This window comes from Lissotriton vulgaris, chromosome 10 (genome assembly GCF_964263255.1).
Source record: "Lissotriton vulgaris chromosome 10, aLisVul1.2, whole genome shotgun sequence".
Taxonomy (NCBI): domain Eukaryota; kingdom Metazoa; phylum Chordata; class Amphibia; order Caudata; family Salamandridae; genus Lissotriton; species Lissotriton vulgaris.
The window spans coordinates 481,129,174-481,141,774 of record NC_141698.1 but is presented as its reverse complement, the minus strand read 5'-3'; the positions used below and the strand labels follow the sequence as shown (position 1 = coordinate 481,141,774).

Genomic DNA, 12,601 nt, shown 5'->3' with positions numbered 1-12,601 from the left:
GCACGCATTGAAAGAGAAAAAAAAACGAGGAGAAATAAAAACATTTCTCCTCGTTTCGCTTGTGGCGCAGCAAACTGACGCATTTCCAGGTTTACGATTTCTCATAAATCTGGAAATGCATCAGTGGACATGGGTGTTACGTGGGAACACCCACAGCAACACCCATGTCCTGCCCCTAACACGAAAAGTGTTGCATGAATGGGGGTGATATTTACAAGCACAGGTTGAGTCACGCAGGGTGACTTTACCTGTGCTTGTAAATATCCCTTAGCAGGCTGCTCCACCGCTGCGTCACGCAACGTGATGCACCGGCGGCGCATGGGGCTTGTAAATCTGCCCCAAAATGATGATGCTACGAGTTGCATTATGCACTCTACATCAAGAGTTTGGTCAATATATTTCTGCCTTCTTGTGCCCAGTAAGGATTAGTTGGCTTTCATCAGGACCATAGACTGGTGGAAGGCATCACACCTGACATATTTCTAATTGGTATTTATCACAGATCATTTTCACTTTGTACCCCGGGGCACAGAACAACCTCCACTTAGTCAAGGAAAGTGGACAGAATCTTCAGGAAGAGGAAAAAATTAATTATCCAGTAATTCATCTCTCTCTAGTAAAAAAAAAAGAAACAATGCCTGGTCACTAACGATATCAAAAAGAATTAGCGATTGGTTAACTCAAAATGTTAGCACCATCCTAGACTTAAAACGTGTGGCTCTACAAAGGCCCAAAGCCCCTTCCTAGCACGCATCCCCATGTAGTGCGAGTCCGCATGCAACGCCGTAGAGACCTGACCTCGTGAGGAGCACCTCTGGAGACGCAGGCTGAATGATAGATGCTGTCGGTCCACAAACGGAGGTGATCTGGCGTCTCTGGAACTTCTCGTTGGTAGTGTGACTTGGGAACGAGTCCCCCCTCTGGGACGCTGCACTGCAAAAGAACAAGCATTTTTTTAAACTTAAGGGCCACACGGCCACCAAGTTAGGTAATGCTGAATTTTTTCCCTTTCATGGCTAATCTAGGGAAGAGATAGTGCCAAGTGTTACCAGAGCACCCATGCATTAAGATTAATGAACATTCGCAAGACCCAGAGGCACTTGCATGATTTGCTTAAGGGCGTTCAGAACCCCCCACTTTAGCAGCTAGAGCGAGGATAGGGTTGTTTAAGAGCCTCTATTTTCTGCATCTCAATGGACTAAAGCTGTCAGCGTCAGGCTCTAGGGCTCTAAGATTAAACAAATACCGTGTAGGAGAAAGAAGAAAATAAGAAAATGGGGGGTCAACAATGATGAAATGGAAGAGCAAGTGTGATAAGGGAGAAAAAAATCTGGGTAGGCAGAAAAGAGAATTAAGGAAGGCCGGGTGAAAGCAAGGAAGGGTGAAAGAAAAGAAAGAAGGGTGCAAGGAAAGGAAAGAAATCTTCAAGGACAGAAGGGTGAAAGAGAGAACAGAAGGGTGTACGAGAAGAGAGAAGTGTGAAGTGTGAAAGGAAGGAAAGAAGAATGGAAATGGAAAGAAGGGTAAAAGAAAGAAAAGGTGTAAGAGAGGAAAGAAGTGTGAAAGAAAGGAAAGAATAATGACAATGACAAGAAGGCTGAAAGAAGGAAAGAAGGGTGAAATAAAGGTAGCAAAGAAGGATAGATTCATGGAAGGTGGAAGGTTGAACAGATTGGTGATTAGCTAGGTAGGTAGGCAGGCGAAAGAATGGAGGATGGCAGGGAAAATGGAAAGTTCAGCTTATTGGATAGATGGGTGAAAGGATCAATTGATAAATATGATTTACTGATGGATGTTTCAAAGGATACATGGATACATGGATGGATGGATGGATAGCCGATTGATTTGTAAAGGACGGATGGAATGAACTGGGGAGGGGTGGAATGGTAAAAGATTGGATGATGATCAAAGAATGAATGGTTGACAGAATGGAAAGGTGGAAAAGTGGCTATTAGTGGCTGAATGGGAGGGTGATATGTTTATTGGATAGCTGCTTGGGTGGAAGAATCAAGGAGGCTCTTCTAACGGATCACTGAAATAATATCGACGGACAAAATATCGACTTGCCAAAATATCGTGGACAAAATATCGACAGTCAAAATATCGAGTTTGTATCTAAAAACAGGTAAGTACAAAAATATTGAGTACAAAATATCGTTAACAATAATATAGATGTAAAAAATATCGACTTTATTAAAAACAGTGTTAAATTAAATTAATATTAAATTTAAATTACTAAAATATACTTAAAACTACTTAAATTAAATTATAATAATTAAATAATAAATGAAAATAATAAAAATAATTTTTTACAATCTTATTAGTTGACCCTGAACCCTAAAAATACCCCTTTACCCAAAAACCCCAAACTGACCCTGAACCCTAAAAATACCCCTTTACCCAAAAACCCAAAACTGACCCTGAACCCTAAAAATACCCCTTTACCCAAAAACTGAAAACTGACCCTGAACCCTAAAAATGCCCCTTTACCCAAAAACTGAAAACTGACCCTGAACCCTAAAAATACCCCTTTACCCAAGAACTGAAAACTGACCCTGAACCCTAAAAATACCCCTTTACCCATGAACTGAAAACTGACCCTGAACCCTAAAAATACCCCTTTACCCATGAACTGAAAACTGACCCTGAACCCTAAAAATGCCCCTTTACCCAAAAACTGAAAACTGACCCTGAACCCCAAAAATACCCCTTTACCCTAAAACTGAAAACTGACCCTGAACCCTAAAAATGCTCCTTTACCCAAAATGTATCAATATTATTTAATTACCAATTAATTATTAATTAACAATAACAATAAAGTAAATATATTAGAACATTAGCTGTAATTATTTTAATAATTAATATTATTTTTTCCAAATTAATTATTTAAAAATAACACAAAATTATATATATTAAAAAATTTACTCTAATTAATGTAATTAACTAATTACAAATAATTAATTAACAATTAATTACTAATACAAAATATGTTCAAAATTATATTAATTAATTAACTAATTAATATTAATTAATTATCAATTAATTATTAATTAAAAATATTAACAAACATATATTAATTAATTAATTATTATTAAATTACTTCCCACCCTATTCCCCTATAAACCCACAACCCGCTACAGAATTACATTACGCAATTATTATAAAAACAAAATTCATTTAATAAAATATTTTATAACATTAATACACACTATTCACACATATTATTACATAAAAATACACTATAAAATATTATATATTATTAAAAATTCGATATTTTTGCAATCTATATTTTATACAGTCGATATTACTTCACTTACCTGAAAAACGATATTTTTGTAGTCAATATTATGTCCAGTCGATATTTTGTCCAGTCTATATTTAATACTCGATATTATGTCCAGTCGATATTTTGGAGTCGATATTTTGTCTGTACACCTCTTCTAACGTGGGTCGAGCGAACACTTACACCAATAGGGCAGGACAAGTATTTGCAGTAATGGGGTCAGTGCTATCCTCATAGACAATATGAGAGAAAGTAGTAACAATCTGTAAAATGTAAACATATTGGACAAACCTGATATTTTTACACACATTTTTGAATATTTGACACTGTACAAAAAGCATATTAACAACACTCCTTTTACCAATTCACTGTTTCATTTTGTGGCAGGATTATCTGCTTGTGATATATTTCTCATTCCAAGTCCAGGAAATGCTTTTGACTCATTGTCAACTTAAGTTACAATTTTAGTTTACGCAATGGGTTGTAGCAAAATATTCATGGGTGAAGCTGCTCTTATATACAGGTCTCAAAATATTAGGCTTAGTGGCAGTGCTTAATTTGAGCTGATGGTTGTAAGTGCAGTGCTATGTGCAGTCTAGCACTGCCATGTCGACTTGGCCAAGTGCAACGACTTGCCACTCCCTAAACCTTCCCTTTGCTTCATATTAGACACCCCTATGGTAGGCCCAAGGGCAGGGTGCATTGTAAGTATAAGGTAGGACTTGCTCTGGTTTGTGTAGCATGTTCTAATAGTGAATTACAGCCATTTTATTTTTCACTATTGAATGCTACCTGTTCTCATAGGCCAGAATGGGCAGTTAGATTATTACCTTCTTATAATCCTAACTAACTCAGGGAACATGGTAGAAATTCAAATTTAGTATGCCTGAACTCAGAATAATAAAATACATATTTTAGTAAAGTTTATTTTAATATTCTGTGTTTGCAAATACCACTTGTAGAAAGCAGGTATTTGCTTGCCTAACCATTGCCTGCCTCTGCTGGATTGTGTATTCCTTGTCTGGGTTTATGAGTGACAGGGCTGGGAGATTCCAGGGGAGAGACTGGGGCAGCCCGGTGGTGAATAGAGTGATCTGCATCTAGATGGGAGGGAGGAGTTGCACCTGGGACCTGAAAAGGGCTGGGCCTTCTCTCTACAATGCTGGCTCAACCCCCTTTCGCTTGTCTGATGTCTCTGCACTGCACCGTGAAAGGAGAGGAGGAATCATGTCAACAGAGTGCTTCAGAGCTGTATCTGGCTCCACTTCCTGTGGGACAGCTGATGTCTCTGCCCTGCACAGTGAAAGGAAGAAGCGAGTCATGTAAACAAAGTGCTCAGGAACTGGTTTGGACTAGGCAGAGGCTTCTCTGCCTTCAGAGAACAAAGGATTTTGGGGTATGAATATGGGAACCCTGATCCCAAGAAATTAGATCTCTTCTGGACAAGAAACCTTTCTGCCAAGGAGAAGAACCAAGGAAGCTGCAGGAGTTTGGACTGCCCCTCTGCAAGTATGCTTTTTGCTGGGTTGACCTGCAGTGGTTGCTTCATTGCCAAGGGAAAGGAGAAGGAACTTTGTAAGGACTTTCATTTACAGAATATTCTCCAAGGGATTGAACTGTTCTTGCCTCCTGCTGAAGTCTCAGGGACAAAAGACTTCACCTCAAGCTCCCTCCTGAATTTCCTTGCTGGGAATTCTGACTCCAGTCACTTGAGTGCCGCTGGGAACTGGAACCGCGACGCATCGAGAAGAAGCGTGTCACCACCGCAGTTGAAATCAACGCAACTCCGGAGAAGCAAGCCTTCATCGCATCTCCCTGGAAGCGTGTGTTCATTGAAGCTGTCTGCTGTCGCATCACTGGAGAAGCGTGACGCCATCGTGAGAGTCGCCATCGCATCACCGGAGAAGCGCGTCGGAGGGCCTGTCCTGGCTCCAAAGTACAGAGTCGTCGCAGGGCTGCCAGGGCGTCATCGCATCGTCATCGCATCGCCGCATTAAGGGTGCCATCTTCTAGCATCGCACCCGATCATTGCATCGCATCAAGGCACCATCTTGCTCACCGAAACGCGCCCGCAGGCCGAGAATCTACGCATCACCTCAGCACTGGTAAGGCTCACGATGAGTCCCCTACTCTGCGCAAGCATTGAGGCAGGACACAACCGTTCCACCGGGTCACTGACTCATCTCCCCTTTTGCGAGCCTTTTGTTCACTTTGCGTTACGCATCCAGGTACTTTGTTGAGAACTTTGTCGCATTTATCAACAACTTGAACTAAGAGACTTTAATAATCTTTTAAGTAATCTTAAGTGTAGTATTGTGGATTTTTGTCGTTTGTGGTCTTGTGTTAAGTCTATATAAAGAATACTTATTTAAAAAAAACCTGTGTTGTGTTCATCTGTAGTGTTGTCACTGTATTACTGTGTTTATTCACAAATGCTTAACACACTGCCTCTGAGATAAGCCTGTCTGCTCGTGCCAAGCTACCAAGGGGGTGAGCAGGGGTTATTAAGGAGTGTAATCCCCTTATCCTGACTTAGAAGTAAGGGTCCCTATTTGGACAAAGGTGAATACCATTGCTAACTTCAGACCCCCAGATCTAACAGTGACCATGAAAGTGAAGGGTGAGCAGAGAAAATTATGGGTGAGTTGTCTGAAGGCAGAATGTATTCACCGACACTCTGGCATGTTACTGGAGCATTAGCTACTGCAGCCCCCTCGGAGTGGGGGCCCAGAAGAACAGACACCTACTAGGTTGGCACTGTGCATGGGAGAGGGGCCTTGTCGGATGGACATCTAGGATGTTGTCTGTTAAATGGAGAGGTGCATCAACTAGGATGATAACACAGTACAGTCCAGACAAATGTTTGAAAAGGTTGTTTGTGAGAAGAAAGCTAGAAATGGGAAATGGGCAAGTTTTGTGTTCATGGGGCACAGCTCTATGCCTTAAGATTCAAGAATAGAAAGCCAGTTTCCTGGGATAGTGGTTGGGTTGGCCTAGATGGGCTATGATTATGTCTTCGGGCACTTGGCATAAATGCACATAAACAGCACGAAGAGACGTAAACAACAAGAACAGTGGTTTATGATAAAATTCAACACAATAAAAAATGGGCTAAATTCAAGAGAAGACTGGGATGCTCTAATTTAAGGTAGCTGTCGAATAACTAAACAGTTGTCCACCTGTTAACAGCATTTGAATCAGTTATGGAAATAATATTGTAGCACCCCAAAATAAGATTATGGATATGCAGTTAATAAGATCCCACCATTTTTGGCAGGTCTAGAATGATAAACGTAACTAGAATGTAAAACTGAGAACGAGGTGAAACTAGAATACATCCATGTGTAGAGTGCTTAGTGTCCACTGAATATGAAATAAATTGTTTAGAGATACGGGAGGACGAGTCGTTTAAAAAAAAAAATAAGAGCATCAAAAACACTAAAATCGTGAGATAGATGCTAGAATAAAAACGAAGTTATTAACCATAAATATACGGAAATGGCAGGTGACATTAAATATTAAACATAAATAGTGCAAACCTCATGGAAATGTTCGTGTAATACTTAGGAGATACTCCTTTTATTAATATACTGCTACGGTAGGGAAAATTAAACATTTAATATAAATATTGTAAATGTCATGGGCATGCCCATTTAATATTTAGGAGACCCAGCACCGACTTAAAAGCTATGAATCTAACGGCTTTCAAGGATCACGTCTGATACTCGGAGCCGTTGGTGTCATGTTTTGCTATTTTTACAAAAACACACATACACAGTGGTGGCTAGTGACATTTGAAAGAAGGAGGGCGTAAAATAATTGTGGTACTGCACCTACGGGGTGGGTTCGGGGGTTTCTCCCCGAGAACATTTTGAAAAAAGAGTGTACAAATGGTGCATTTTCAAGCAAATTTGAGAAAGCAGGAAGGTTAATAAGGCAATTGTGAATCTGCTCTAACAAAGATAGTGACTGGCAAAACTGTCAGTTTAATCGGATGCATATCAGACGCCGGCCTACCACATGTTCTGTCCATCTGTGCCACTGTGTGCTATTCTTTCACATGTGGTGGTTTGTACTAAACTGAGCTGGTATTCCTTGACTTTCACAAATACAATTCCTGCAGATAATGAAACACTCTGAGCCCTTAATTCACTTCGGACGCAAATTACCAAGTAAAACAGAGGATATGCCTAGTATATGTTCCTGTTGCAGTTACTTGCATGGCTGCTTTATCATAGAAATGGAATGAAGAGGACCCATTTGCTGCCAAAGACCCCCTCAAACCTTCAGAAATGCAGAAAGTATTGAACTACTACCTTGATCATTCGCTTTGAAAGAGCAGGAGGCTGAAAAGCTACCTTTGTGGGCAGATCTCAGGAATGCTTATTAAGAACCGCAAAACACATTGGTCATCTGCAGACAGAAATTAAATGCTCAGATTTCACCCTATTCACCTTAACAGATTGTGATGAAAATAAACAAATGTGGCACAAAAGGGAAATGCTAGAGAAGAAAACAGTTCAGTTGTGCTGCACGATTTCAATATTTGTAAGGACAAGTAATTTACATGAAAAAGCAGAATAGCATCCTATGTATTCCGCAGTCTGATTTTAAGGGAATGGAAGAGGCGCCAAACTCCAACACGAAGCCTCAAACATTTCATTACCGGAGACATTTATTCCCTGAATGCAAACACAAGTAAGGTGCATTGCACGATTAATTTCTATTGGTAGTAATAATATGATCACGCATGGCCTCTGTTTTTGTCTGTGAAGAAGTACGGGGCAGTACCATCCTGCGAATGTGGATGTGTTCAAAGACCAATGTTCAGCATTTCAAAGCTGTAGTTAGTGTAGATGGGCCAATAGAGAAAGAAAGCAGAACATTTGGAGACAGGGAAGCATGGGAACAGAAAGGGGGCTTGAAGTGACATAAGTGTGCAAGAGAGGGGCTAGCACAAATAAACTACAATCTACTAAGCCATACAAGTAGCAGTGATGTGGTATTAATTCATCTGAAATTGATAACGGCAAAGAAGGGCTACAAAACCTAAATTTCACCTCAATTCAAACTTTCAACTGTAAAAGGCTTTTTGGGGAAAGCTGACCGCACAAACTCTGGAGTTCACAGTGACCCCATCACGAAAGCCGCAGTACCACCCTGTATTCGCAGCAGTCTCCAGTATGTGGTCGAATTCAGTATTTTTGCCAGGACTGATTTGGATTTCAGCGTTTTTGGTAATCTGCGTATGACGCACTTTGTAGAAATGCGTAATACATATTTTATTTCGATTGGTGTTTTAATGCACAGTTTTGATTAACTTCCCTGTATAAGAATTATTTCCACTTGTGAAAATCTAATTAATTCATTTTTCCCCTTCCTCCCCGGCTCCACAACCACCAGTGCTATTTATGAGGCCAGCTTCATTCACAATAGCTTCCCAGATAGAGGAGAATGCGAAAAGTGTATAACATATGCCACTCCATATGTCTAAGGTTGAGAACCTCAATACATGATTAATACCTAACTCTAATGCCTTGCTGTGCGAGTGATCCTTCTTTTTATTCTGGCCCTAATGGCCCCCCACGTTTCAAATAAACAATATTTTGACTAACTGTTTCTTTGCACAGTTGTGAATCAATGTCACATTTCAAATACCTCAAAGAGAACTTTTCAAATGGAGCCAGGCTTTGGGCCCCCATTACGCTGGATTTCCCCCACCCTCGCAGTTACCAATAAGGGGGGGTTAGGGGAGCTGGGGTGGTATCAGTTACTCCAGAAGTGAGGGCAATTACAAGTGGGACGAATGTCCAAAGACTGCAAGCCCTCAGACGACTTTCCAGAGTTCAGGGAGACTAGCAGCATAAAGCAAAGGTAGGACTCGGCGCAAGGGCTGTGGGGCAGCAAAGTGCCCTCCGAGTTCGCAGCAGGCCCTAGCGGTCTGTGGTTAATTAATGCTCGGAGCCAGAGTTCAGCAGTTACCGAAAGAGTCGCCATACAGAAATCACAGCTACAGTTTACAGCCCCTTAAGGTTGAACGGTGCTATCTTGCACTTCAGGATTCCAGCCACAAACTAATGCCTGACAGGAGGGCACAAACACAGTTAAACACTGCTAATCGATCTCATGGCTTGCTGAGAGCTGAAACAGGCACATGCATTTTGAACACTTTATTCTGGAAATATATTATTTTTAATTTTCCCTTACCGGAAGTGCGAGGAATCATGGCGCAGCTTCTTTATTTTCACTTTAACCCGCCCTTGGTTGATTGGTCACAGGGCATGGTAGGGTGGGGTTAACAGTGAGGCTTGCTGAAGAGTGATTGACGTCTAGCCCTGGCCTCTGCAGAGCTGAAGCAGACATCGCCCAGGGATAATTCTATTGGTGGGGGAGGTCCTTCAGCAAGTAATACAATGGCTTTGCCGAGCTGGTGACGTCACAAGCCTCAGGGCTCTGAGCTCATCAGCCCGGCAAATCTCGGATTGCTGGCGCATGCTCAGAGAGCATGATTTGTGCCTGCCATAAACCGGACTTGAGAACTGCTGCCTGAAGTGCATGTCTGCGTACCAGACAGTCAGAAGTTTACTCACAGAAATTATTTTTCACTCGTAGCTAATTGTAGAATAAGAAGTACAACTAGTGGGCAGAAAAAGGACGAGGGCGTAGCCCCTCCGCCCATATAAAAGAACCGCCACTGCACATACATAGTGTTAAGATGGCCGCCACGAAATAGAGGCAATGGAATGTCCTTTAAGCATGCGCAAGGATACACTAACAAACCCGTACACCGCAGCTGTAAACAATGAGAAGAGAGTGATATAAATAGAAGAGGGAGACGATCGGGCAAAATATAACCAGCGAGACGAGACGTACCCGTGGGACTGAAGAACTGTGAAATCAAAAGGTGAGCCGGGGGACGGTAGAGGATCCGATGGTGGCGTTACACACATGTGGAGGGAACCGCTCCACATAAAGATAGAGGGAGGTGTAATGATGTTTGTATTGTCCCCCACACAGTGCTCGGAGCCAAGGTAAAGTTCAACCAGTTTTATTGAGAACAAGTATAACTGGTAATCATAAAGAGCGCCGAGCGTCTTGCTAGTTGCTGCAACGGTCGCTAATCACCTCAAACCTTTGCGCCTTTCTACTTATACTCTACGCAGTGCGCGCCTCGCTCTCGTCTATAGCGTGATGCGTCATCACGTTCACGCTCGTAGACTAGAGCGCAACACCACATATCTCCCCCCTTTTGGCACAACAACTTTATTAGATAACTGGGGAGGAATCTCATATTCCGCTCATATCATAGTCTTTATATTTGGCAGGTAAGACGACAGTTCTGCCCGTGCGGGTCCGTCTTACCCGGTTGTTCTCCTCGCCTCCGCCTACTCCAGGGAGATTCTCAGTGTCTTTTTCATTGTCTCTCTCCCCTTCAACTGCGGGGTTGGAGTGGTCATTAGCACGTTCAGTAGTCTGTGTTTCACTTCTTCCTCCTTCTTCACTGTCCTCGATGGTTTCTCTACTGCTTTCCCCACTTACAGGTGTCTCCTCTTCTCCTCCTATGCGTGTCTCCTCTTCCACTGGCGTAGGCCACCTTACGATCTTGTTGACTTTCGCCATGCGATCTTGGGACCACACTTTCCCGTCGCTGAGTAGCGCAGCTCTACCACGAACTTCTTTGACTTGCAAGGGTGGACTATACTTGCTCTCTCCCTTCCTCTGTAGGGTCGGTAGTTTGACTCTAACCCATTCTCCTTCCTCCAACACAGTCTCTTTTACGTTATGCCGCCTGTCATAGTGGACAGCGTATACCCTTTGGGCCTTTTCTAAGTTGTGCTGCACTACTGCCGGGGACCATTTGCTGGATACAGTTTTTTCTTTCCAAACCACGTTGTCCCGGGTGAACGGAAATCGGCCTCTTAGGATTTGGAAGGGGCTATATCCTACCACTGTGGGGGTGATCCTGTACGCCCACAACATGTTGTGTACTTCTGCTTCCCAGTCCTTCCCTTGCATGATGGCCGCTTGAATTGAGCCCATCAGTACGCGGTTAAACCTCTCCCCCTGGCCGTTGCTCGCTGGGTGGTATATTGCAGTGTGCTTTGATATGATTCCGTTCCTCTTCATGAATCTGGACCATTTTTCCGAGACGAACTGAGGTCCATTGTCACTCAGTATACTCTTGGGGATGCCTTCCCTTAAGAACAAGGAGGTTAAGAATCTCTTAATAGTCTCGGTATCCATGGCCTCCTGTACGTCCACTTCCGGCCACTTGGAGTATTTGTCGATAACCACACACAGAAACTTGTTTATTCCCCTGTTGTCCAGCACCGGTCCCAGGATGTCAATGGCTATGTCTTCCCATGGGCTTTGGGGGTTATCGAATTTCCCTAGCGCTGGTCTGAGGGGTCGGAGAATTTTGTCAGCTCCTTGGCATTGCTCACACTCTCTCACCAGTCTTTCAATTTGGGTGTCCATTCCCGGCCACCAGTACATCTGCTTCACCCGGGCCTTGGTCTTCACAATGCCTAGGTGACCTTCGTGTAATTGTTTCAGCAACGCCGGTATGAGGGCCTCGGGTGGAACGACTCTCTCACCTCTGTACAGGAAAATTCCTGCGTCACTCAGGGACAGTTCTTCTCGAATTTCATAGAACTTCCTCAGCTCCGCCTTGAGCCTCCGTTTGTCTGGCCAGCCGGATGTGAGGTAATGTTTGACCTCTGACATCTCCGTGTCTCGCTCAAAGGCTGCTGCCCATTCCTGGCTGCTTATCGACATCTCATTGTCCATCATGTTCGCTACCATCTCGTCCATTTCCGGTGCTGCCACTGGCGCTTCCTCCATGGCGGACGCTCGACTGAGGTAGTCAGCTACCTTGTTTTGGGTGCCTGGCAGATATTCGACGTCATATGTATAGTCCAGCAATTTGAGCGTCATCTTTGCAATGCGCGGGGTGGCTGTGTCATGGCCCGAGGACGTCAAGACTTTAACAAGGGGTTTGTGATCAGTTTGGAGTTTGAACCTGGTGCCCCAGATGAACTGCCGAAACTTGCTCGTTGCCCATGTTACAGCCAGCATCTCCTTCTCTATGACGCTATATCTTTGTTCCGTGGGGGATAGGGCCCGTGACGCGAAACTGATGGTCTCTACAGAGCCGTTCTCCCTCACCTGTGCCAGCACCGCTCCCAGGCCCTTGTCACTTGGGTCTGTTGTCAGGATGGTGTTCCCTGCGGGATCATAGCCTTGCAACGGGACGGCTTCACTAATGTCTTTCTTCACCATTTCAAATTCATCCTGGGCTTCCGCATCCCATTCGAA

The 12,601-nt window shown here is 43.2% G+C and overlaps 1 protein-coding gene across 1 annotated transcript in view; it reads right to left on the bottom strand.

Annotated features, from left to right (window-relative positions):
• The window catches only part of LOC147685430 (SEC14-like protein 5), a 1,171,342-nt gene that overhangs the window by 196,251 nt on the left and 962,490 nt on the right, over positions 1-12,601 (bottom strand). Inside the window, exon 13 of the mRNA XM_086941333.1 lies at positions 799-933. Coding sequence (XP_086797459.1) covers positions 799-933 — 135 coding nt within the window. The remainder of the gene's footprint in view (positions 1-798; positions 934-12,601) is intronic.